The sequence below is a fragment of the Phallusia mammillata genome, chromosome 6, assembly GCF_965637545.1.
Source record: "Phallusia mammillata chromosome 6, kaPhaMamm4.hap1.1, whole genome shotgun sequence".
In the NCBI taxonomy this organism is placed as follows: domain Eukaryota; kingdom Metazoa; phylum Chordata; class Ascidiacea; order Phlebobranchia; family Ascidiidae; genus Phallusia; species Phallusia mammillata.
Window position 1 is genome coordinate 3,539,416 of NC_137257.1, and position 25,007 is coordinate 3,564,422.

Genomic DNA, 25,007 nt, shown 5'->3' on the forward strand with positions numbered 1-25,007 from the left:
ATTGTATTTGTGCAGAAATGCTCCCAAGATGCGTTGAAATAGGTTTAAACTGGTGCAAATCAATTAATTGTGTCGTCAATAGCTGCAAAAAAACAGGCAAAAAATAACAAACACCAAAACCATAAAGACAAGATCAAAGTCATATAAAGCAATTACCCTATAAAGCAGCTTACAAAATTTGTTAACGACCCACGTCACAAAGCACTTTTTATGACGTACCTCATCGTCATAGTCATCAAATACTTCATCGGGTTCTTCCTGAACGCTGCGCAATCCCATTGAAATAGGGGACACACTGCCAGGCCCCAGAAGGCTGGGGCTTAAACGGTATCGTTGCTCGGACGTCATCAATGACGTAATTCACAGGTTATTAAAACATCATGTTTCGCCAGCATTACACAATAATTTTAACATTTAAACACTGGAAATGAATTAAAGCAACACCGTTTTTTTTTCATAACACTAGACGTGGACCTAAAAATTAACCTAATCCAAAGTCAAAGAGATCTTGTACATAACGTACATTTTAAACTAGTAATAACCAGACTGATTGTAGACATGTTTAGATTACAAATACAATGTATGGACTTTACACGAGCTCTTTGGCATCTTTGTTGGCAAACAGCTATTTTTGAACTCCATGCTTGTCTACAATATAGAGTGCATGCGAAACATATTTTCCTGTAACTGCCTTCACTAAAAAAACAACACACGAAGTCAGTTTAAGTCATAAACCCATAACAAAAGTTATCTCAGTATGAAATTCACAGTAGTTGGACATAAAACATCACCATAATCTGCGAAAGTACACCCTTTACTGGCCGGACAGCGGTTATCTTATTCATTTCTAAACTTACTGTCCCTTGCATGGAGGCTTTCCGCCAGACAGACAACATCGTTTATCAATCTATCAACTGTTTATATATAGTGGATTACATAGAGAGTTTGGGGGGAAGTGTTTAATAGCCAGTCAATGCAATTTGACGTGTTCAACACTCGGTGTATAGGTTAATCAAGGTGACAATTTGCCAAATATGTGATTACATGCAATTTTTCACTGCTAATCAGTGAATAAAGTTGCATGATTAACAAATGCTTACATTACCATTTTATCCAAAGTTTTGCATCATTTTGGAAGGTAACCTAGTGTTATTGGAAAGTTACAAACATTACATATATCTCTACCCAAACTTCACAAATCATTATCTTCTAAAAGCAATTAGGAGGTGTTTAAATCAGAGAACAACAATGTAAACTCCTGACTTTAAATTGTTTGTACCAGTAGAAAAACTTTAGAAAAGCAAAATCAACTGTCGTACAAACAAAGAACCATCCAAGTTAACAATTTGTGCCTGTCTTACCTAAGCACAGTTAGGACCAATCTTCAAACACATTCACTGCACAATACCATTGCAAAATACAAAAACGTTTTGGCTACCTACACACAACAAAACAGCATATGGCAGAAAACATTAGCCACATCATTGTCCTGGTGTCAGAACACGTTAAAACGGCGTGAACCTGTTGACGCGGTGCGGTTTATTCGCCTTCATAAAACTATAAACTTGCCTTCCTAGCACGCCGGGCCACGTTAAACATGTGCGCGGCGTTTAGAGTTTACAGCACTTTCGGAATGTGGTGCATAGCAGCAGTCCTATAGCTAGCTGAGACGAATTAATGCGTTATGTTGTTGTCGTTGTACACACTGAGCATGTTCAACCGATTGCCGATTAGTCCGTATTTTTTAAACTCAAATTGCCAGTGGCCGTCAATGCGTAGAACTTATTTTATTTCAAAGGATTATCATTAAAAAAAGTGTTGGCGCGCAAAACCCTTATTTGTAACAAGCTTCTTACAATACAACTTGAAAAATGTTGAATAACATGTCACAACATGTCTCTATGTCATAGAGGATTTAACGACGACACACTACAGTAATGATGAAATGCAGACAGCGACTGAAAACAAACTTTCACTCCACTAATATTTCGTGATATATTGGTTGCAAATTTGTCACTGTTTTGTACACACACAATTTTTTAATGTAGTCAGTCTGCTTTAGCTAAAGTTAAATGCAAAGACACAGAAGAATTACAATCAATTCGCAAGGATCTTCAAATCAAAGAAAATACTTCGTCCAAGAACGCTACCTCGCTAGCACCTTTCACAGCCGAATGTTGTCTCTGCGATGAGCTGCTAGCACAAGTCGTTCGATACGTATACGTACCTTCCTTTCGCATCCAAATCGATTCTTTCCAAAAGCGCACTTGTCAAAGCCTCTTGCCTAAATCGAATTACGAACTGCACTCACACAACAAGCAAACTAAATGACATGCAATTTGCATTGACCGTCGATGGAAATAACTGTCATTTTTACTAACTGATTTATCACCTAGATTTTAGGTCCTAGAAGCACAGCTATACAAATAGGTTTTGGTTAGCTAATCACAACACTTTTCTAATGCAAAATGATAAATGCAAGTTAGTCATCAATCTATTTAATCCAAACGTACAGTTTAAATAGATATGGGATTTAAAAATGAATAACTTTTCTGCTTGATTAGAAAATACCAAAAAATAGCAAGTTTGTGACAGAGCCAAGAATTAATTAAGAACTTTACAACCAAACCTAAACAATGTTTAAATACATGCATTGCTCGAAACCCAGGTAATTTATAGTAGTTGGCTCTAAAACACTTGACAAGTCATCCTGTGATCAAACAAACAAGTTACACATTTTAAAAATTTGAGCCATTTGCATACTGCATTACATTACTTGCTTGGATAGATAAAGTGCTTGGTTGTATTAAAAACAACTGAAAAGTCATTACTCCAACCCTTTCTCATATTTATAAAACCCATGTTGACATAAGAGAGCTAATTCCAGGTACAAACGTTATCTGCCTATTGAATTCGTAAGCCCAATTTCAAAACTAGATTTTTAACTAGATTTCTAGAAATCAACGCAATACATTTCCCTCATCAGGCTGACCACAAAAACACCAAACCTCTCCAACATGTCATAATAACTAGGTGACTACTGACGAGCTGTCACGTTGCGAAAACTTCAACCTTCCAAGCGTGCGAGATAATCTTGCAGATATCCGGCGAGCCTGGCCGTCAAATCAAACAAAAATATCTGCCAAAGTCAGTTCTATTGATGATTTGTGATTTTAACTCTCCACCAAAAGCACTGCAGTGTGGAGATGGACTCTTTATACGCCAGTGAGGTGAAAGTTTATTTTACATCCACCGCTAACTATCAAGGAGGGGTTCTAAACCATTTGGTTGCCGACTCAAGTGTAAACCGAAAAGATTGGCAACGAAAAAGTTACATTGGTAGGTAAAACGTTTTGTAACAAAGACAGTATTTAACACTTCATCACAATGTGCACATTTCTATTTTACACATTTCAACAGACAAGAAAACAAAATTACAGTGATGAAACCTAAAGCGTTTTCACAAGCTCTGTGGTCATTAAAAAATTACCGTCTAACCTTAAATCATGACAAGCGAAAAAAGCCTCAGATCAGCGCTCTGGTTATGGCCTTACCAACTACCATGACGTCAAGCATATCAATCAACCTGTATGACGTCACAACTGGTATTGCGCCTGGCCACCTTAATACATTTGTTGGGTTTGGGAATTAAAAAGTTACTGAGTTTGCAAACCTGGCATAGAGGGTGAACGGCACCATGAGAAGACCACACACGCTCTTGGGATTATGTTTGTTTGCTCCTGTCGAATATGACAGGTAGAAAACTCGTCGACGATTTTTTTTATTTCTAGGAAGCAGGCCTATTCGGAAATGTTGGGGTATTTAGGAGTCGTCAATCATTAATGATACACCCAGGTTTGCCAAATACTTTGTGCATCTCACGATACCTCATGTACAGGTTTAATTTTATTTATAGCAGGGATTTGACATGTAATTGTTGAAAATAAGACAAAAAGTCGAAAACATTGACATTTCTTAGAAATAAGGACAATAGATTTTTTCATTGCCCTTTAAAATAACGGCAAATCTTAGAAATAAGGAAGATATTTGCAACCCTGGATAACTGATATAAGGCATCATGAAAAATATATGCCGTTCACAACAATTTTCTTTTGATAATGTAGCAACCTCTTAACTGGTAAGCCTGGAACCACAGTTTCAAATAGTTAAGGACAGAATTAGGCAAACTCTGTTAACTTTAAAATTACACACAACAAATAGGAGAAAAACAGTTTCTGCCTTTTAGAATTCGCAAGTGTTTGTACATAGCTTAGATAGCTGCCTTTAAACTGTGTTGCATTCCGTAAATTTGCCAACAAACAATATTTTAAAACCTTTTGCTGTATAGCTTTCTTCATTTGCTCAACTGTAGAAAAAATGACACAAAAACAATTCAGCTTTCGTTAAATAGGTTACCAAAAATTGCACACACCCACAGGTCTATAATCAAATGTAAACATTCGCATCTGGCTTTCTTCCTAAACTCAGGATATGATTTCGAACGTAAAATATCCAAGCGTCAGTGATGTCATAACCACGCATTATGAGTCATGTGGAGCAGTGGGAACAGACGTTTAGGAATGGGGTTTACAGGCCTGTTGTTAGGCATTTAAACAATGTTTACCATAATTGTAAATCAGTTTGGAGAAGTAACAAGCAGTGATGTACCGAATATTCCGTTTGGCCAATTTTTTGGGGCGAATTGGCCTTTTTTCGGTTTTGGCCGAAACATTTGTTGTGATTCGGCCGAAAACAAATCTTTTGCAAACAAAAATTTAAAGCGAACAAAGTATCTTTTCTGCTTAACAATGTACAACACACAACCTATCAAACTACGCCATAACGGAAATCGCGTTAAGTAGAATGATTTTTTTAACATTATCGTTTTTTGCCACTCCAGAATCCAGATAGAAAGTAAGTCATTCATTGGCAGGCTGACAACCATGGCCGATGCAACCTTAAATTACAAAAAACTTAAACGATAATAAAAAACACAACTATTCTTAGGAACACTATGCACGGACTTGAAAAGTAGTTTAATCATAAACATTACTGCCAAGGTAGTGGTGTATATAATCAATTTGATTGAAAACATGTACTGATGATGACAACAGAGATTGTCGAAACGTCTACACGATGTATTCTATATACACCACTACCTTGGCAGTAATGTTTATGATTAAACAACTATTCTGTTGTGTACAAAACACAACTATCTCTATGGTAAAAACACGTTTTTACGTCAAACGCGTAGCGTACGCCTTCGTGTGACGTCATAATTGATTCGGTTGATTCGGCCGAATTTATTCTGCAAAACTGTCGAATTTTAGGTTTCGGCCGACCGATTCGGGGTAGCTCTAGTACTAATAAGGTCAATGGATGATAAAAGCAACATACATTTATATCCAAACCTATTTCCAAATGTTGTGCTGGTGACATATAATGACGGCAAGAGCAAACGGTTGTGTAATTTCAAAATCATTTGGTTCATTTATCCCGTGTTAAAATTAGGTTTACTTAAAATTACAACTTACTTTAAGTGCATTAAAAGCAATGCATGATGCAGAAAGACTGTTGCTTTCGTATGTCACTGAACGCGACGACGGCCTCAAATGACCCCTGCGACAACACAGTAGGTGAAGTATCGACCGTATGTGACCTCACCTTTGAGAGAGGTCACTTTGGGTCAATGGTAATTTATTTTGAGCAATTCGTTTCTAAGATGCGACAACTGCGGTATTCGTTGTAGAACTTTATCGATTAATTTTTTATTATAATTTAAAAATACAATTCGTGGCAAATAAGTTTTTTTAATCTGTTTTATTTTGTTGAAAACATATACCACTTGTTGGTTACTGCGACCAGTTATAACCCGTTATAATGAGAAACAAAGCCGTATAATTACCACATTTTCTCGAAAACTTCACGTTAACAGGTGTAAGTTCAAATAGTATTTACAAAACAATCTAAGTTCAAGGACCACAAAGTACTAACTTGCTATTGAACTTGCGTTTTGGAGAGCCACGGAAGGAATCCATCTGATATCATTGACCTCTTTTCTGCAAACAAATGATTGATTTCTTCATGGTGATATGTAGTTTTTGTGATATTTATGCTGAAAATAAATTATTGGTCGGGTGTGAATTTTTAAACAACAGTAGCTTCTCTACTAGGGGTCAGACTTTGCGAAAGGGTCAGCGCAACACCAGGCTTACAAGCGCCCACTAACGGCGTTTTTCTTAGTGAAAAACTCTTTTTCTGAATAAAAAAAACTATGCTTATTCAGAACAAAACGTAAGAGTAAAACTTCTATATGAACCAGGGTTGTAACCGGGCCCGAAACTTAACCCGAAAGTACAAGCAAACCCAAAGCAAAACAAACTGAATGTTTCGGAAACAAAAATTGAATTGGGCCCAGCCATTTCGGCACAATTAAGACCGAGTGTAAATCAAGAAAAATCGCAAATGCTTTAAATTAACACAACAGGGCGATTTTAATTCGATACAAACATCCAGCACATTTTTTGCACGATAGGGAGGTCAGTATTTTTTGTGGGTATAAACGGGTGTAACTGATGTGACCCCCCACATCACTGATGATGATATGAGCATTTGCCGAAACGTTTAAATAATAAAGTATGTCGCTGTTTGCGCTATTTGGGCCGTTATTAAACTGATGAACAGATTCGGGTATAATGCTCCGAAGTATTTTTTCCTTTTTCAATTGTTTTTTTGTTAAGGAAAAAGATAAGATATATTTACCGCGCTATTAATAAGCTATCTGGGCTCAATTAAGTATAAAAGATAATCTTGAAAATGCTCCAATGCCCAAAAAGCAGCTGCTGCCTAGAAAATTGAAGGATTGCGGCAAAAAGCACGTAGGCCAATCGATTTCTGGTAAATTGCCTTTAGGATTTTACTGGGTTTCTTCGCTTGATTTGCAGACAGAGCTGTTTGTTGGACACGAGCCGCGAGGTCATGTATCCGTCACGCACTGTCGTTTTAACACTAAAGGCAAAGAAGTTTTGCGCCCCGTGAGAAAACTTATCCACGCATTTTTTTGTGAATGAAGCGTTAACAGGACATAAATTTTGATTCCACACCTATCGTTCATTTGCTTTGGGCGCTTCCTATAAAGCTTGGACTACAGGTAGCTTAATTGCTAGCATTTTGTTATTATCTTGCAGATAAACGGATACCATATGTTGTGAAGCTTAAAATTATAGAAATCTCGTAACTTACAAGAAAAGTTGTAAAACTTTAACGTACAAATTGCTATTTTGAATTGTTATTGTAAAAGATCTGCCAACACGATAGATCAAACGTCCAGTAAAAATAAAACAATTTTATCAAGCAAATTTCACTGGGTTTGACAAATTTGGACACACTATTGACAAAAACATAAAAAAACACATAACAAACATTACAAACCACAACCAAATCCAACAAGTTATTTCAAAGCCCTTTACAGTGTACACAAAGGTGCTCGTTTTTAAGGATGGCTTTTTGTAAAAAAGTTATATCACACATTTAACCTGCATACCTTTTTACATGCTTTTCTTCATGAAGAAGTTCTTTAGTCGGTCACAACTCAAGAAACGCTGCGTTGAAACTGTTAGGTGATTGCAAATTGTAAAACCTTACGCCTGTGTTCCTTTTTTCTTGTTCTTTTCTCAACAATGTATGGAAGAAAATTTCTTCAGGGGCTAGTGGCCTCGATAAAATTTAAAATTTGTTTTTTTTTTATTGAATTTTTGCTAAATGCCATATAGTTCATTATTACTATGTTGTTTATTGGCTGAGATTTTTACATTCAAGAAATGCATTGAAACAAAATGGATTGTAAAATAAAGTTTAAATTAATCCCCACATAAAGAACATCTTCTGAACCGACACGCGACAGTGTTGTATCGGCGCGACACGCGGCTTTATTTTTTCTTTTTTAATTTAGGCAATTTAATTTAAACAAAAAAATAATTAGGCCGTATTAAATTATTTTAAAACCTTCGTGATTGTTAATGTTATTATAATAGTTTTTTTTTTCGAGTGAAACAATTTAGTTTGCACTTCGATTTTTTGATCAGTGATAAAACGTCATAAAAATCCCCCAAAATTTCCCCTTTCTGTTTGGAGGTCAAAGTTATTGCGTAATCTTCAAAACGCTAAAAGTCATTAGTGGACTAATGTGTTAATCTGGTCTTACGTAACAGATATTACTCTTACTTAAACGTGCACTCGTTTCTGCTTCAGTTGTGGTTTGTTTGTTGTTTTATTCGGACGTTTTAAGTCCACAGTTAAACTTTTATTTGTGTTGCTGTGTGTCACCAAAGTTGTTTGTTTTTATGTCCCACCTGCCATGAGAGCGTCAGTATGGTGCATCCGGAATGCTAAGTGGTATGTTACTCACTGGCAATCTTCTAATATTACACAGGGAAATGTAACGGGTAAGTAAAATTGATTTTTCTACTTTTATGCAGAATATCTTATCGTTTGTTCTTCCGTTTACCTCTTTGCTGAATTAAGATAAACTGTACCCAAGTTTTTCTTCAATTAACTGAAAAAAGTTTTTAATAGATAAAGCATGTGCAGATAATATTATTTTTCTCAACTAAGACTCTCCATAATAATGCTTTCTTTGTGACACTACCATCAAACTTTTATGTTGTTGCGTTTTGTCACATAACCCAAATCCAATTTATTGATGAAACAATTATTAGTTAAATAGGAGAATGTTCTGAAGCTTATGTGAAACCTACAGTGGTAATGTTGTGTAATTGGTAATTTTGAAGGCAACACCTGCATAAGATGGAAATTTCAAAGATGTTTTCAAACTTCTTCAACTGGTCAAAGCAGTACAGCTGTATCGCAAGATGAGTTTGACATTGAAAAGTTTGTGGCAGATAAACAAAATGGAAAAACTCCAAGTGCCGTTTACAACTCTCTTGTTTCTTCAAAAGTCATAAAACCAGATGATAGACAATTACGTGTTATTGATGAACTTGAGAAATTACATGTGACATTGGAGGGATATGAAGTTTCTGTGGATAGCAGTAGTATTTGGTCCAAGGTAAGTACTGATAACTGATAATTTCACCAGTGCTTAATAGCAACTCAAGTTAGCCAAGCTTTTTATGTAATTAAACAGATTGTGCACCTAGCTGAAGCATTTTTTTCATTATTGCTGACTTTTTTGGGCTCACTATACAGAAAAATGGAACTTTAGCATGAATGCAATAAACTAAAATCGTCTGTCAATTTTAAAAAGCTCTTCTGGCAAATGTTATTTTATTCGGACGCTTCGACGTCCTATTCAGGTCGTCTTCACAACCTGTATAGGACGTCCAAACGTCGGAATAAAATTTCATTTGCCAGAAGAGCTCTTTAAACTTGATACTATGCCTGGCAGCAATAGCTTGTATAAAATCATCTGTGTTTACATTAGATACATATAACATGCACCTAAGATAACCTATGTTATTTTGTCAGTTATTAGGGACAGGTACAAAGAAAGCACAATCACCGAAAGGACTTTACATATATGGAAATGTTGGCACTGGAAAAACAATGTTAATGGATCTATTTTATTTGTGTGTGAATGTGCCACAAAAACGCCGTATCCACTTCAATTCTTTCATGTTAGATGTTCATTCAAGTAAGAATTGATTTAAATGGATGAATACCATGTGGTAGTCTTTCTCAATTGCTTGTAGACTGACATTAATGTACATATTTTATAAATCTAACATTGTTTTGTTTTATTTATAAAATATATTTTCCTCTTGATTATTTATTATTTTTAGCCAAAAAGCATTGAAATGTTTTGATTTTCCTACAAAATAACTTGTAGCATTCTTTACCAAATGGGCAAACGCACAATATGGCTCAGTCATAATTCTGTAATTTTGTGCAAAGGAATTCATAAGCTAAAGCAAGGACTGACAAGAAACTATGAAAATAAGCCAAAGCCTTATGATCCAATCAGCCCAGTGGCAAAGGAAATTAGCAATGAAACGTCTCTTTTGTGCTTTGATGAGTTTCAGGTATTTAAAGTGAAAAATTGAGAATTTATATCATATTGTTATTTTTTTTGTATCCATGTTGATTTTCTTGTTGTAAATTTTGTGAATCTTGTGGCCCTTCTGTGTGACAAGCAAGGTGTTGGTATTGTGTTTAATCAAATAGAATGTTTTGTGCAGATAATACATATCCCTAGTAAAGCTTTTGAGAAACCTAATTGTTCAGACTTATAACACTCTTTCATTTACTTATAGGTGACAGACATTGCTGATGCCATGATTTTAAAGCGACTTTTTACAGAACTCTTTAACAGCGGTGTGATAATGGTGGCCACAAGCAACAGACCTCCAGACGGTTGGTGGTTGTTTGTTCTTTTTTTTTATTTATGTTTACATAATGTAATAATATTAATTTGTGCCACTTGTCATATTAATGTATATTTTCATGTTCTTTCTTCCCTAAAGAAAACGTTGTATCTTTTTTAGATTTATACAAAGGTGGTTTGCAGCGAAGCAATTTTGTTCCTTTTATTCATGCACTTAAAGAGCATTGTCATTCACTACCTATCGATTCAGCAACTGATTATCGACTTATGGGTGCTCCTTGCGATGGAAGGGTATATTTGCTGTAAGTTTATTAATTTAAGCAGTGGTGTACTTTTTAAGTAGCTGTATAACTTGTTTAATTTAAGAATATCAATCTAGACGTTGGGATCCAGAAAACTGTGGTCATATGTTTAAAAAATGTCTGGGTTATCACACAACCTGGTTAAATTAATGGTGAAAATAACGGCCCAAATAGACGTTAAAAGCGACATGCTTTATTGTTCAAACATTTCGGCAAATGCTCATGCCATCATCAGTGATATGAAGGCCACATCAATTGAACAATAAAGCATGTCGCTTTTAACGTCTATTTGGGCCGTTATTTTCACCATTAAACTTATGAACAGATCCGTATATAGTGTTCCTGGTTAAATTATATTTTAAAAAAACTTTTTGAATTGTGCACGATTGTCCATGATATTTGTTTGTATTTAGATAAAAGACAGAAACACGATTAAATTTGTTTGTAAGTTTGTACACTAAGATTAGACTCTTAAAGTTGAAAATTGCCATAACCCCTTCCTAAAGGACACATGGTGTAAACCAGTGGTTCTCAACCTTTTTTCTTGTACCGCCCCTTTTACGTGTTTGTTATTTATAAATGCCCCCCTCCCCCTCAAAACGGAAAAAAATAAAACCGATTTTATTTCCGGAACAATATCAATGCGATAATTAAGAGCCGAATGTTTAACAAGCTAAGTGTTATCAATCAATCATAAACATTCTAATGGTTAATTCAACATAATACCACTATCTACAGACAGTGCTCATTGCCTTTAGCTTGGTACACGTGACGGGCCAAAACTGCAATTGTTTTGTTTGGTCGAGCACCGAGCATCTCAAGTTAACGCTCTGTGTATTGTGACGTTAGAAACGTTTCAAATTCCATGTTTTTTACTTGCCCCTTTTTTAGCCCCAGGGCCGTACTTACGATGTATAGGTCCTTTCTGCATAACACGTAAGGAAAGCCAACGCCAAGTGAAACACCAACGTTTTTTATGTAACAAACGGCAATGTGTTGACACTATTTGACGTTTTTGAAAACAGTCACTTTGATTCTTGGGGATCTTACTTCTGTGCGTGAGCGGTAATCAAATCACACGTTCAATTGTGATGTCACAAAAACCGTTTATGACTTTCCTTTTACATTGTTGTGTAATAATGCAAGTAATCAATTCGTAGTACGGTTTTGTCGTGGTTGTCTAACACTGGCGTCACCAATCATTTTTCACTGCGGGCCAGATAACATTAAAAATATCTTGCGAGGGCCACATAGGTTACAAGCCCTAACGCGCGTCTTTCCGGGACCAACAAAACTGCAATCTTTGCTAGAGTCAGATCGTGCTACTGTCAAATAGTAAAATTGTTTTGAAAATCATAGAATCTCTTCTACAGGCAAAACTTATTTATTCACAATTAATAATAGAAAGCCGTTTGTTCGCGCATAATAATGAAGGCATTGATAGTTTTAATTTGGTCTGTGACAAAACAAACAACTTTTGGATCATTTTGTGCGTTCTGAAAAACTAGGTGGACTTAGTCCTACGTGTTTTTGCAGAAATACTTTTTCAATAAATTAAGTTTAACGTTTAACTCAAGCTTTAATTTGTCCAAGATATATATTAGGACCAAACACTCTCGCAGGTCGAATGAAATGACGTCGTAGTTTGGTGACCCCTGGTCTTAATTAATACGAGCAGCGAGCATCAAAAAGTGCGATGCTCGGTACCAAGTACTCGGGTTCGGCCAAGCACAAGTCAATTGCTACCTGCAAATTTTGCTATCAAAGCGCAGACCGACAAATGACGCATTGTGATTTGTATAAAATACATTGTGGCATCACCATTAAAAACACGCAGTAAACAAAACAAACAAAGAGTCAAATATACTTTTACTGGTCGCTGATGGAAGAGATGTGACAAAAATGACTTTTGCGTTTTGTTTTGTTTTACCTGCTCCATCTTTTCCCAGCGCCCCCTTAGTGAGAGCAAACGCCCCCAGGGGGGCGCTGGCGCCCCCGTTGAGAACTACTGGTGTAAACAATAGTTTAAAAAAAACTTAAATACAATTTATTCACTGTGAAATAATATTTATGTGCTATCATATACAGAACAACTGAGCCAGATGTTGAACAGAATATGGATGAAATATTTCGATACCACGTATCACAACAGGGATATGTTGGTGAAATTATTCCTGGTATTCGAACACTCCAAATCCTGAAAAGAAATTTACTTGTTCCAAAGTGTTGTGCCAGAGTAGCTGATTTTACTTTTGAGGAACTATGCATGCAGGTGAGAAATTATGGCGCTGCAAATAATTCTTGTTCTTCCTGCACCTGAAACTATCCGACAGTTTTTTTTTTCGGTGGTTTCTTTTCCTATTGAACCCCACCCTCTTTCCCTAACACGGGTGGTCTTTAGGCCCCCTTCGACACAACCCCATTCGTGTTTACCCACAACGCGCCTTCCTCACTTTCTTGTGAGCCCCAGTCACATAACGGCTTGTAATTACGGTGTAGCTACAGCGCGTTTTACCCTCATCTTACAATTGTGCCCTCCACTGTGTTGGCTAAATAACGTTTCAATGTTGTGCCGCCTTTTCCAGCTTAGTGATTATTTTAGTGCAATGGTGTTTTCTTCTAAGAAACATTTAATATAAAAGTACAAAAATGTGTCATACTTGTATCTAGTGTTTTTTAAGGTGTTTTTCAAATTTCTCCAGCGGTTTCCCAAAATTTGGACTTGCAACTACAACTACAGTTTTTGGTATTTAAATGAAACACTTGCGGTCTCTTAAAACTACTTAGCGGTCACCCAAACCAAACCTTAAAAAAACCTGCTTGTATCTACCAAAAAATGTATTAAAACATACCTACATGCATTTGACATTATTTATACACGTATATAGGAGCCACTAACATACACACATAAAGTACCAAAAGTATTTTCTGTGAAATCTATAATATTTTTTGTTGGTTTAAAAAATTACTTGTTGCGTTTCAGCCTGTTGGTGCGATCGACTACATTGAACTCAGCAAACACTTTGATGTTGTGTTGGTTCGTAATGTGCCAAAGATGAATATTTTTCGAAAAACGGAAGCTCGCCGGTTTATTACAATGATTGACACCTTCTATGATGCCAAGGTAAAAAACAACTAACTTATAAAAAGTAATAAAGCAAGTAACGACCCACATAGACGTAATATGCAATACGCTTTATTATTCAAATGCTCATGCCATCAAAAGTAATATAGCTGTTTGGGTCGTTATTTTTCTCATCAAACTTATGAACAGATCCGTGTATGATGTTTATAAAAACTAATTTTAAAAACTGTATTTTGTGCTTTTTTAGCTCTCTGGGTTGAACTGTATTTCAATTATATGTACTAATTGCTTTCAATGCAAGACCATGGGTGCAAAGATTGCTTTACAAAAAACCGACAGTCTATTTATGACAGCTGACCTTTGTGACGTCATAGGTAGGCATTGTGATGTCAGCAGAGGCGCCGATGAGTGAAATCTTTACGAAGGCCACAGAAGCTGAAAAGGAGACAGTCATGCGAAACGACGCGATAATCCTCGATGACTTACGAATTGACCAGGTATAGATTGTATGTAGGTACTGTTGGTCGTAGCCCTCCTCAAGCCCAAGTCGGGTAGATTTCGGACTAAGTTTCAGTTGTGTTTTGAGACGTGTTACAACTTCGGCCAGATGTAAGCCGGGTTTCTTCGTCGCATTTGTACAAATGTGCATACACAAGATACTGTGTATAGATTTGTTTTGCGTATCGCCTTACTCCCTTAGATCAGTGGTTCCTAACCTTTATGGACGAATTCTTCACTTAGCAATTTGAAACATTCTCATTCCTTCTCAATAGACTACATAATAGATGCTAAACCACACAAAGATCATTTAAAGCTGGGTCTTTTATTTACTTCACGGTTATGTTCCCAATGGTAAAGTGTCTATTTACAAAGCAAATTAATGTATATTCCTCCCAGAAGTTTTAAAATTCCCTTGGGAGGAATTTGCCCCGGTTAGGAACCACTGCCCTAGATCGTTATGTAGGTGTGTCGAACTGGTTTGGTAAATTTAGCCTCTTCATGTTTTTAATATTTGTCCCCACTAGATTTAGGCTTAGGGCTTTACCTTAATGACCGCTTATACTTATAGTTATGTTCTCTGCAATACGGTAAACCTCGGTTAATCCAGATCCGTTGAAAAAATTGTCCGAGTTAAGCGAAGATCTGGATTAACCGATTCCGATTAAACCGAGGTTTACTGTTATTATATTCCACTAAAGCATTCATTTAAGTTTGGTATTTCAAACCGTCAGCAGCGAGGAAAGGTTGCTTAACCCCAGAACTACTTAACCTTGCTTTTCCTTTTCAGAATAACGACTCAATGAATTTAAACGTATTCTCGGGAGAAGAGGAAGAATTTGCGTTCCAGCGCGCCCTCTCGCGGATAAGCGAAATGCAAACTAAAAACTACTGGAGGGAGCAAGAGAGGCGAAACAAAGCCAACATCGAACGTTCAGGGGCAAACACCACAAAATCTAATCTAAATTCGTGATGCTGTCTTTATTTTTCTATCCTTAATGTAGGTTTAATTAAATTTTATTGCCAAGTTTATCAGCATAAATCTATATTTATTTTTGTTTTTTCTAAGTAGTTTTAAAAGGTGGGAGCAAAATCTCGTTTTGGTTTTATATTTGGAATAGGTTTGAATATTGCATACCTCGTTTAAAACCTGCTTCTTGTCGTACACGTACGGGTGGTTTGATGTGAAATGCCTTATTGTTTTGCAATATACGAACAAGTCGCGGCAATCACAGACCTTGCTCTTACCTCAGTTTGAACGTGTTTTTCCCAGAAAAGAAGAAGTATCAAAGCAACAACACAGTGTACCTATCTACTAAGGCTTATTTTAAGTCCAGCTGTTTTGAAACTTTTATATACTTCGAACTTCTACGTTCAGCTTTGTCCAATGTCTTTAATTCTTTTGTGTGGATTAAAAAGTTTTGAAAGCCTCAGACCAGCAAACCGAAAAACAGAGACAACCCATATTTGGTACAAACCGTCTATGGTGTTGATTCCGAAAATACTGCAGATTGCTGCTAATTCTGCTTGTGGCAATATTTCTCTACTTCACAAGTACAGTATTGTTAGTTTCAGACCTAAAACTGCTGTAAACCACTTTAACGGGTAAGTTATACGAGAGAGTGGGTAATATAATCATTTTGAGTCAACATTCTACTTATGAAGTCGACAGAAAACCATGTCAAAACCATGCGTGTTTCAAACTTATATCAACCATGCCACGTCCTGGCAGCGCCACATTTTATACTTTTCCGCAAATATAGTCAAGTTAAGTCTTTGTTCAATAGAATCATTGTACGCAAGGCCTATCAAAGGCGTAATACCGAATCAACCGGTCTCCCAAGCATTCCCATATGGCAAGGCACGGGGTAGAAAAAATCTAGCCTGCGGTGGGATTCGAACCCACAACAAGACTCTTTCAGGGACTTCGTTCAATATAATATACAATGTCATAATTTCTTGACCAGTGTATTCCAAAACCCGACAAATAAAATTGCATTCAGCCAAACAACATCTTCTCCTAGATTCAGAGCAATGTAAATGCTGTTGAACATTCCAATGCCGTTAATTAGCTACAGTTAAAAGAAACCAAGGCAATTTCCGTACACCGCATGGTAACCTGCAATGCAAAGTCGTCCCGCAAAGAATTTTAAGTAAAATGCTGTGCGAAAAAGGATGGAATTTATCACCTTGTTGTTTCGTTCCGGTTTTTCGCTTTCAGAGGGCCAAAGTTATATATGGCAAAGTTCAACGTGACTCGGCACAATTTTAGACATGAGTAGGCAAAACAGAGAGTTACTGAACTTTATAGGCATTTTCATCCCATAATAAATCACTACTGCACAATAAAATAGGTAGTCTAAATGTGGCAAGTATCAGTGGAGACATATTCGTATTCGCGAACACTTTATTAATGAGGACAAATTGCCATTGGTCCTTTGGTGTCACTTTTGTGATACGTGTGCACGAATAAGATGATGTTACGTTTTGATTTTGTCCTTGGTTTCACAATTGCCTAATACAGTGAGCCTAAGTATTGCTCATCGAAGTAAAATTTCTGCTAGCAACTATCAGCAATGATGTAATGGCTGTAGGTTTTAACTGTAAGTGTTTATCACAGTCACTAAAAATGCGAATTACAATCAAATGCACTAACAAAACTAAAGCAAAAAATGTAAGAAACACCTCATTAGGACATTAATTGTCCTTATTTGAAACCGTTTCGGTCACATTGGTAAGAACCCAACTAAAATTTGCCTGTAGTATCATTAGCATTTTACTAATTAGGGTAGAAACTGCACTTTTGTGGCACTATAATTAGGTGGTAATTAATGATAAACGGCACGCAAATGAAAGTGATGACAGCAACGCAATAGCAAGGCAAATTGCAAATCACTAAGACTAGCACCTACAGTAAGGAATTAAACTGTGTTTCTTCGCATGAAGACGGATACAAACGTGTTAAATCTAACTCTTGCACTTTAAATAATGTGCAAAACGGCAAATAGATTTTGTTTTTGTTGTGAAGCTTGAAAAATTTGCGCACCGTAAAAAAAGTCATTGTATTTTTTACTTTTTGCGTTCTATAAAAGATTGTTCTAGTTAAGTAAGATTGCTTTTCAGACGAAATATGCGCTTTAGGCTACATGCCAAAACCAAAGCGAAAAATATGTTTGTGTTTTTGTTCTAAAGCTAATTCTGTTGCCAAAAGGATCATTTTTTAAACGCCCAAGTAATTTTGTATTAAAAACTGCATTGCGAGTAAAATTTCAATATTTTTTTTCATGAATCATTGTTAGGTTGTGTTTTCTTATTTGCACCCACGACAAGATTTGAAATGACTTGAACTTTTCAAGCTTAGATTTACCAATCGCACTTACAAGAAAGACATACGGGTGGTTTTTGCATTACTGTTTTGCAATATACGAACTAGACCTAGTTGGGGCAATCAGACTATTTGCTCACTTTGGCTCGAAATGTGTGTATCCCACTAAAGAAGATTTATCAAAGCAACAACTACAAAGGCTTGCCTGTCAGATATTGATAAGACCAGCAGTTTTTAAACGTTTTAGTGCAGGTCGATCTTCTACGTTCAGCTTTGACGAACTTCTTACTTTGTTTCCTTTAGTTTTGAAAGCCTCAGACCAGCAAATCGAAAGACAAACCTATCTTGAAACGACCCACGGATCTGTTTATAACAGTAGTTCTCAACGGGGGCGCCAGCGCCCCCCTGGGGGCGTTTGCTCTCACTAAGGGGGCGCTGGAGAATAATTGGGGATTAGGGGGCGCTGGGAAAAGATGGAGCAGGTAAAACAAAACAAAACGCAAAAGTCATTTTTGTCACATCTCTTCCATCAGCGACCAGTAAAAGTATATTTGACTCTTTGTTTGTTTTGTTTGCTGCGTGTTTTTAATGGTGATGCCACAATGTATTTTATACAAATCACAATGCGTCATTTGTCGGTCTGCGCTTCGATAGCAAAATTTGCAGGTAGCAATTGACTTGTGCTTGGCCGAACCCGAGTACTTGGTACCGAGCATCGCACTTTTTGATGCTCGCTGCTCGTATTAATTAAGACCAGGGGTCACCAAACTACGACGTCATTTCATTCGACCTGCGAGAGTGTTTGGTCCTAATATATATCTTGGACAAATTAAAGCTTGAGTTAAACGTTAAACTTAATTTATTGAAAAAGTATTTCTGCAAAAACACGTAGGACTAAGTCCACCTAGTTTTTCAGAACGCACAAAATGATCCAAAAGTTGTTTGTTTTGTCACAGACCAAATTAAAACTATCAATGCCTTCATTATTATGCGCGAACAAACGGCTTTCTATTATTAATTGTGAATAAATAAGTTTTGCCTGTAGAAGAGATTCTATAATTTTCAAAACAATTTTACTATTTGACAGTAGCACGATCTGACTCTAGCAAAGATTGCAGTTTTGTTGGTCCCGGAAAGACGCGCGTTAGGGCTTGTAACCTATGTGGCCCTCGCAAGATATTTTTAATGTTATCTGGCCCGCAGTGAAAAATGATTGGTGACGCCAGTGTTAGACAACCACGACAAAACCGTACTACGAATTGATTACTTGCATTATTACACAACAATGTAAAAGGAAAGTCATAAACGGTTTTTGTGACATCACAATTGAACGTGTGATTTGATTACCGCTCACGCACAGAAGTAAGATCCCCAAGAATCAAAGTGACTGTTTTCAAAAACGTCAAATAGTGTCAACACATTGCCGTTTGTTACATAAAAAACGTTGGTGTTTCACTTGGCGTTGGCTTTCCTTACGTGTTATGCAGAAAGGACCTATACATCGTAAGTACGGCCCTGGGGCTAAAAAAGGGGCAAGTAAAAAACATGGAATTTGAAACGTTTCTAACGTCACAATACACAGAGCGTTAACTTGAGATGCTCGGTGCTCGACCAAACAAAACAATTGCAGTTTTGGCCCGTCACGTGTACCAAGCTAAAGGCAATGAGCACTGTCTGTAGATAGTGGTATTATGTTGAATTAACCATTAGAATGTTTATGATTGATTGATAACACTTAGCTTGTTAAACATTCGGCTCTTAATTATCGCATTGATATTGTTCCGGAAATAAAATCGGTTTTATTTTTTTCCGTTTTGTGGGGGAGGGGGGCGTTTATAAATAACAAACACGTAAAAGGGGCGGTACAAGAAAAAAGGTTGAGAACCACTGGTTTATAAGTTTGATGATAAAAGAAGCGGCCCAAGTAGACGTAAAAAGCGATATGCCTAATTTGGATAATGTTCTGAATAGACGTAAAACACGCTTGCGTCCATTTGCCCAGGGGCCGAGTTTTACAAAAATGCAAGGTGCCGGACGTAAAATATGACATCACTTCATGTGTACATGATGCAACGTTTGTCAAAATAGTAAAAAGGGAATGTTTGAAATAATGTTAATTTGGAACATGTTCCTGTAGCGTTTATCGTTGGTTTGGCAACGTTAAAAAAAATTTCGTCACGTTGTTGTTGCTTTGTGTCGCCTGTTATAACTATTTTTTGTTACAATACGTTCGTATTGCACACAATAATGACCAAAACCTTTCACTGCCAAACAATTGAGTGTTTGACGTCATAAAACACTATCCCAAACAGGTTGTAGTTTTCAAGCACGTTTTGTTGCACTTGTTTAAATGCAAAAACGTTCCTGTTTTTCTTCAGATGTTTCGTACGATACCGCTACAAACAAACCATAATATCCCTGCTTTACAAAACCACGATGGCGGCGCCACCCCGCCACCGCCAACTCGGTGCCTATGTATATTTGGGTCGTTATTTTCTACTTCAGACTTATCGCATCAGCTGTTTTTTTGCAAAATACTGCGGAAATCTGCAAAATTTGCTTGCGGCAATTCTTCACTACTTCATTAAAACCATTTCAGCGGATAAGGTATTCGAATAACTGCACATGTCTATAGTAGAGGATATATACTATCATTTTGTTTTAAAATTCGGCGGATAGATATCTAAAGTTTGTATTAAAGCTTTTTTACTGATTTGTGCACAGTTGTCCGCCCCACATGAACCAGCATGACACGTCCTAGCACAAGCAACATTTTGTGCTTTTTCGTAAATATGTCTTTATTCAACATGAAATACATTGTCATGGTTTCGCGACAAGTTTACCAGGATGATGGACCTGACCAACCCAGTGGCATTTAAACCCAACTGCAGAGCCAAAAAAATCCCACAAAATACCACTTTGTATGACGTTTCTAATTGGTAATTGTAATTCAAACACTGAATCATTGATTTGCGATAGGGTTTCACTGCTGGCTAAATATATAGGTTGAGTTGAGTTTATTGATGCATTTGCCTTTATTATTCATACATTGCCTTTAACGATGATATATAAAAGATCAAAATTTTGTACAAGAACAGATATACACGCCATAGAAACTGCAGCTTGTGGGAACAATTCAATTTTTGTCCATGCATTTTGTTAAAAAAGATGTGGTTCTAATAGACAGCCATTTTTTTATAATCACAACCTAAAAGCGCTCAAACTCTTATAACACACAACAGCATGTGTGTGCGGGGGGTTCTCAATTGTGAAGGGTTTTAAACCGGTGTCTTTTTCAACATATTCATTCAAGCGTATCTCGCGCAACACTTTACAACCAATTGAGTTTAGAACTCTGGCCACATAAGCGTTGACAGCCACCCCAGCTATGTAATTACAACCTATAGAACGGGCCACATCAACGCATGCAAGCCCGATTTTTTTACTAACTCCATGTCTGATGTATTCTGGGTGTACAGTTACTTTGCCTATGTAAAGGTATCGGTCGGTGTTTAATCGAGAATATATATTTTGCAAACACCAAGACTTAAACCGCGAGTATCTAGGCATAGGAGGATTTTTTTCTGGTTTGCTAGATGTCTGCTTCGTTTGAACCGACGTTATGATACAAGCGATAAGTTCCCCATTGCGTTTCAATCGAAAACCTACAGACCAAAATTTTGTTGTCATTTCAAGCAAGTAAAAAAGGCTTTAAAAATAGTTTATACTTAGTTCTAAATGTGTCCAAACCTTACCCATGTTGTTGTGTTTTTTTGCACTAACATCATAATAATACAGAAATGTATGTCCGAATTAGTCAATGTAGACAACTTGAAATTACCTTTTTAACCTAAACGCTTTGGTAATTAGTGACACGGAGATAAAAAGATAAGACAAAAATCTGTCGATGAAAATAAGAGCTCAAACAAAACAAAATCCTAAGAATGCTATTTTTTCGATTTTTTTCTTTTTACTGAATAAGGCAGCGGTTCTCAACCAGTGGGCCATGGCCCACTGATGGGCCACGGAAGCATTTTGATTAGGCCACAGACCAATCAAATAGAAAGCTGTTTTCAAGAATTTACATTCATTTGTGTCGCTACACTTAGTTTTACAAAAATAATGGCTCGGGGAGAAATTAAGAATGGATGTAAATTAATTTGAATGTAACTATTTACGGCATAAAGTTACTTTGAGTTTCTGCAACACTTTATGTTTATGATGTTTTGGGATTTAAACTACTTTGGGATTACAATAAAGCGAGATAGCAGCATATCCATTGTCCAATTACTCGGTCATAACTGAAAGTGCTTGAATAAAGATGGGAAAGTGCTGTTTTATGATTTTTTTTGCATTAAGTTATTTTGAACTTATAATCTGTTTATATGTTCTGCTTTTTTTAACCTATTTTATAATTGTTTTTTTCTTTCATAAAAAATTACTGGGCCACAGAATTTTTGAGCAATGAAAATGGGCCACGAAAGAAAAAAGGTTGAGAACCACTGGACTAAGGCCTAGTATTAAAGTACATGCTGTTATAAATTTGATAAACGATGCCATTTAAGCGAAATTCGTTTGTGACGTTTAGAAGAATTAAACACAAAGTCTCTTTCTAATGACAACATCCACAACTTTTTAATATTGTAAAAATATAAGAAATAGTTTACCCAAGGAAGTGTTGCCCTTGATGTCTTCGGCTATGGCCTGATAAAACACCTTTCTCACTATCCTTATGTCAAAGTGTGCAGCTTTTAAGAACGGCCAATTCGGTATGTAATGTTCATTGATCAGCTTCTGCACATCAGCTGTATCTGTTTCGTCAAGCCGACAGAGCGTCATATCCGAAAAAGATTCAGCATTCATGGTAATTTTAAACGCAGAAACTTTAGGTTTAGATATTGAGAACAATTTTCTGCAGCAAACTCTATATCATTTCGTAACCTAAAAAGCCAGCAGTTTGAAAAATCATGGTTTTTTAGCACTAGTTCTTTTTTCTTGCCGTTACACAGTTCCAGTTACAAGCCTATTCACTTGTGGTTTAAACCAGCGCTTCCCAACCGGTGGGCCGCGACATTCTTTCTGGTAGGCCGCGAAGCTTTTCAAACTATTACCATACCATATAGTAATCCTTTCTTATTATTGAAATATCCTTTCAAGTAAAACGACCGCGACGATTCCGGGTCATTAAAATCAGATCAAGAAATTCTGTGTGAAACACCACTAAATCTGTCGCTATATTTTATTTGTTTTATCAAAACAAATGCATTTTCGCTATAAAAAGCAAAAAACAAACACGATTATAACAACAAAGCTTATTTTTTGTTTGGCCGACATATTGTTCTTCACACACCAAACACGTGGCAACATATATTCCGTAGTTACGACACGAAAGTTGCTGACGTAAGTGGAACCGTCTTTACTGTGACCGCAAGTCATTCACCGGAAAAACCATTGATTTGGATTTGCCGTGGTGACCGCACAGCGCGCATTTGCCACAAGGATAAGATCCTGTTTTATGATCTGCTGTTTCGTGAGCTAATATTTTGTAACGCATCAAGGCAGCGCCGATGGTGAAGGGTCGCTTGTATACTACACATGCTGTATACTACACAAAAGCAACAACACAACTTAGATGCACCTAATAGCAAACTTATGTGAAGCTTAAACGTTTTCTCTGGGGAAGAAGAAGAATTTGCGTTCCAGCGCGCCCTCTCGCGGATAAGCGAAATTCAAACTCACTTTCAGAGGCAAACAACATAAAACCTAATCATAATTCGTGATGCTGGGCAATACCTAAAGCGCGTTCTATCTTTAATGCAGGTTTAATTAAATTTTATTGCCAAGGTTATTAGCATAAATAAAAATGGCATAAATATATTTATTTTTGGTTTTATAAGTAGTTTTAAAAGGTGGGAGGAAAATCTCGTTTTGGTTTAACATTTGCAACAATATTGCATACCTCGTTTAAACTCAATTTCTTGTCGCACATGTACGGGTAGTTTGATGTTAAATGCATTACTGTTTCGCAATATACGAACAAGTCGCGGCAATCAGAGACTTTGCTCTTACCTCAGTTCGAACGTGTTTTTCTCAGTAAAGAAGAAGTCAAAGCAACAACACAGTGCACGTATCTACCAAGGCTTATCTTAAGACCGGCGGTTTTGAAAACTTTATACACTTCGATTTTCTACGTTCAACTTTGCCGAATTTCCTACTTTGTTTCCTTTGGATTCTTTTGTCTGGACTGTGAAAAAGTTTTGAAAGCCTCAGACCAGCGAATCGAAAGACACAGACCCATATTTGGTACAAACCGTCTGATGTTGATTACAAAAAGTTCTGCAGATTCTGCTTGCGGCAATGTTTTTTCTTCTTCACAAGTACAGTATTATTAGTTTCAGGCGTAAAATTGCTGTAAACCACTTTAACGGGTAAGTTATACGAGGGAGTGGGTAATATAATCATTTTGAGTCAAACATTCTACTCATGAAGTCGACAGAAAACCATGCCACAATGTGTGTTCCAAACTTATATCAACCATACCACGCCCTGGCAGCGCCAAATTTCATGCTTTTTCGCAAATATAGTCAAGTTAAGTTTTTGTTCAAAAGAATCATTGTACGCCAGCCAGACTAATCAAAGGCGTAATACCGAATCAACCGGTCTCATGGCAAGACACAGGCTAGAAAAATCTAGCCTCCGGTGGCATTCGAACCCACGTAAATGAGTCTTTCCGTGACTTGTTCAATATAATATACAATGTCATGATTTCTTGACAAGTATATTCCACCGACAAATAAAATTGCATCCAGCCAAACAACATCGCCTCCTAGATTCAGAGCATTAATGCTGTTCAACATTCCAATGCCGTTAATTAGCTGCAGTTGAAATAACCCAGGGCAATTTCCGTACACCACATGATATCATGCAATGCAAAGTCGTCCCGCAAAGAATTTTAAGTAAAATGCTGTGCGAAAAAGGATGGAATTTATCACCTTGCTGTTTCATTCCGGTTTTTCGCTTTCAGAGGGCCAAAGTTATATATGGCAAAGTTCAACGTGACTCGGCACAATTTTAGACATGAGTAGGCAAAACAGAGAGTTACTGAACTTTATAGGCATTTTCATCCCATAATAAATCACTACTGTACAATAAAACAGGTAGTCTAAATATGTCAAGTATCAGTGGAGACATATTCGTATTCGCGAACACTTTATTAATGAGGAAAAAATGCCATTGGTCCTATGGGTGTCACTTTTGTGATACGTGTGAACGAATAAGATGATGTTACGTTTTGATTTTGTCCTTGGTTTCACAATTACCTAATACAGTGGGTCAAAGTATTGCTCATCAAAATACAATTTCTTCCGGCAACTATCAGCAATGATGTAATGGCAGTACCAGTACACTACAAAAACCAGTGTGTTGTTTCAACACGCCGGTGTGTTTCAACCACAC

At 36.7% G+C, this 25,007-nt stretch overlaps 2 protein-coding genes across 3 annotated transcripts in view; one reads left to right on the plus strand and one right to left on the minus strand.

Annotated features, from left to right (window-relative positions):
* Nucleotides 1-7,597, minus strand: part of LOC145232283 (uncharacterized) — a 48,805-nt gene extending 41,208 nt beyond the window's left edge. The window contains exons 1-3 of one of the 2 annotated variants that reach the window (XM_080096864.1): nt 7,544-7,597; nt 5,995-6,059; nt 5,535-5,619 (exon numbers count right to left, since the gene is read on the minus strand). In XM_080096864.1, coding sequence (XP_079952990.1) covers nt 5,535-5,619; nt 5,995-6,038 — 129 coding nt within the window. In that variant the 5' untranslated portion in view covers nt 6,039-6,059; nt 7,544-7,597. Of the gene's footprint in view, nt 1-219; nt 434-5,534; nt 5,620-5,994; nt 6,060-7,543 lie in introns of those variants that run through there. The other variant, XM_080096865.1, reaches the window with a different exon arrangement.
* Nucleotides 7,598-8,148: 551 nt separating this feature from the next.
* Nucleotides 8,149-15,474, plus strand: LOC145233445 (AFG1-like ATPase). Its single transcript, XM_080098172.1, has 10 exons — nt 8,149-8,444; nt 8,790-9,067; nt 9,487-9,652; nt 9,913-10,040; nt 10,272-10,371; nt 10,503-10,644; nt 12,733-12,916; nt 13,628-13,768; nt 14,104-14,226; nt 15,018-15,474. Exons 1-10 carry the CDS (start codon nt 8,357-8,359, stop codon nt 15,198-15,200), a joined length of 1,533 nt encoding a protein of 510 aa, XP_079954298.1. The 5' UTR covers nt 8,149-8,356; the 3' UTR covers nt 15,201-15,474.
* The last annotated feature ends 9,533 nt before the right edge of the window (nt 15,475-25,007 follow it).

What these genes read in the sequence shown, in the direction of transcription:
- LOC145233445 (XM_080098172.1), top strand. Translation starts at nt 8,357, where the DNA reads ATGAGAGCGTCAGTATGGTGCATCCGGAATGCTAAGTGGTATGTTACT. An exon ending in GATGGAAGGGTATATTTGCT is followed by an intron (nt 10,645 to 12,732) that starts GTAAGTTTATTA and finishes TATCATATACAG; the next exon opens with AACAACTGAGCCAGATGTTG. An exon ending in TTGAGGAACTATGCATGCAG is followed by an intron (nt 12,917 to 13,627) that starts GTGAGAAATTAT and finishes GTTGCGTTTCAG; the next exon opens with CCTGTTGGTGCGATCGACTA.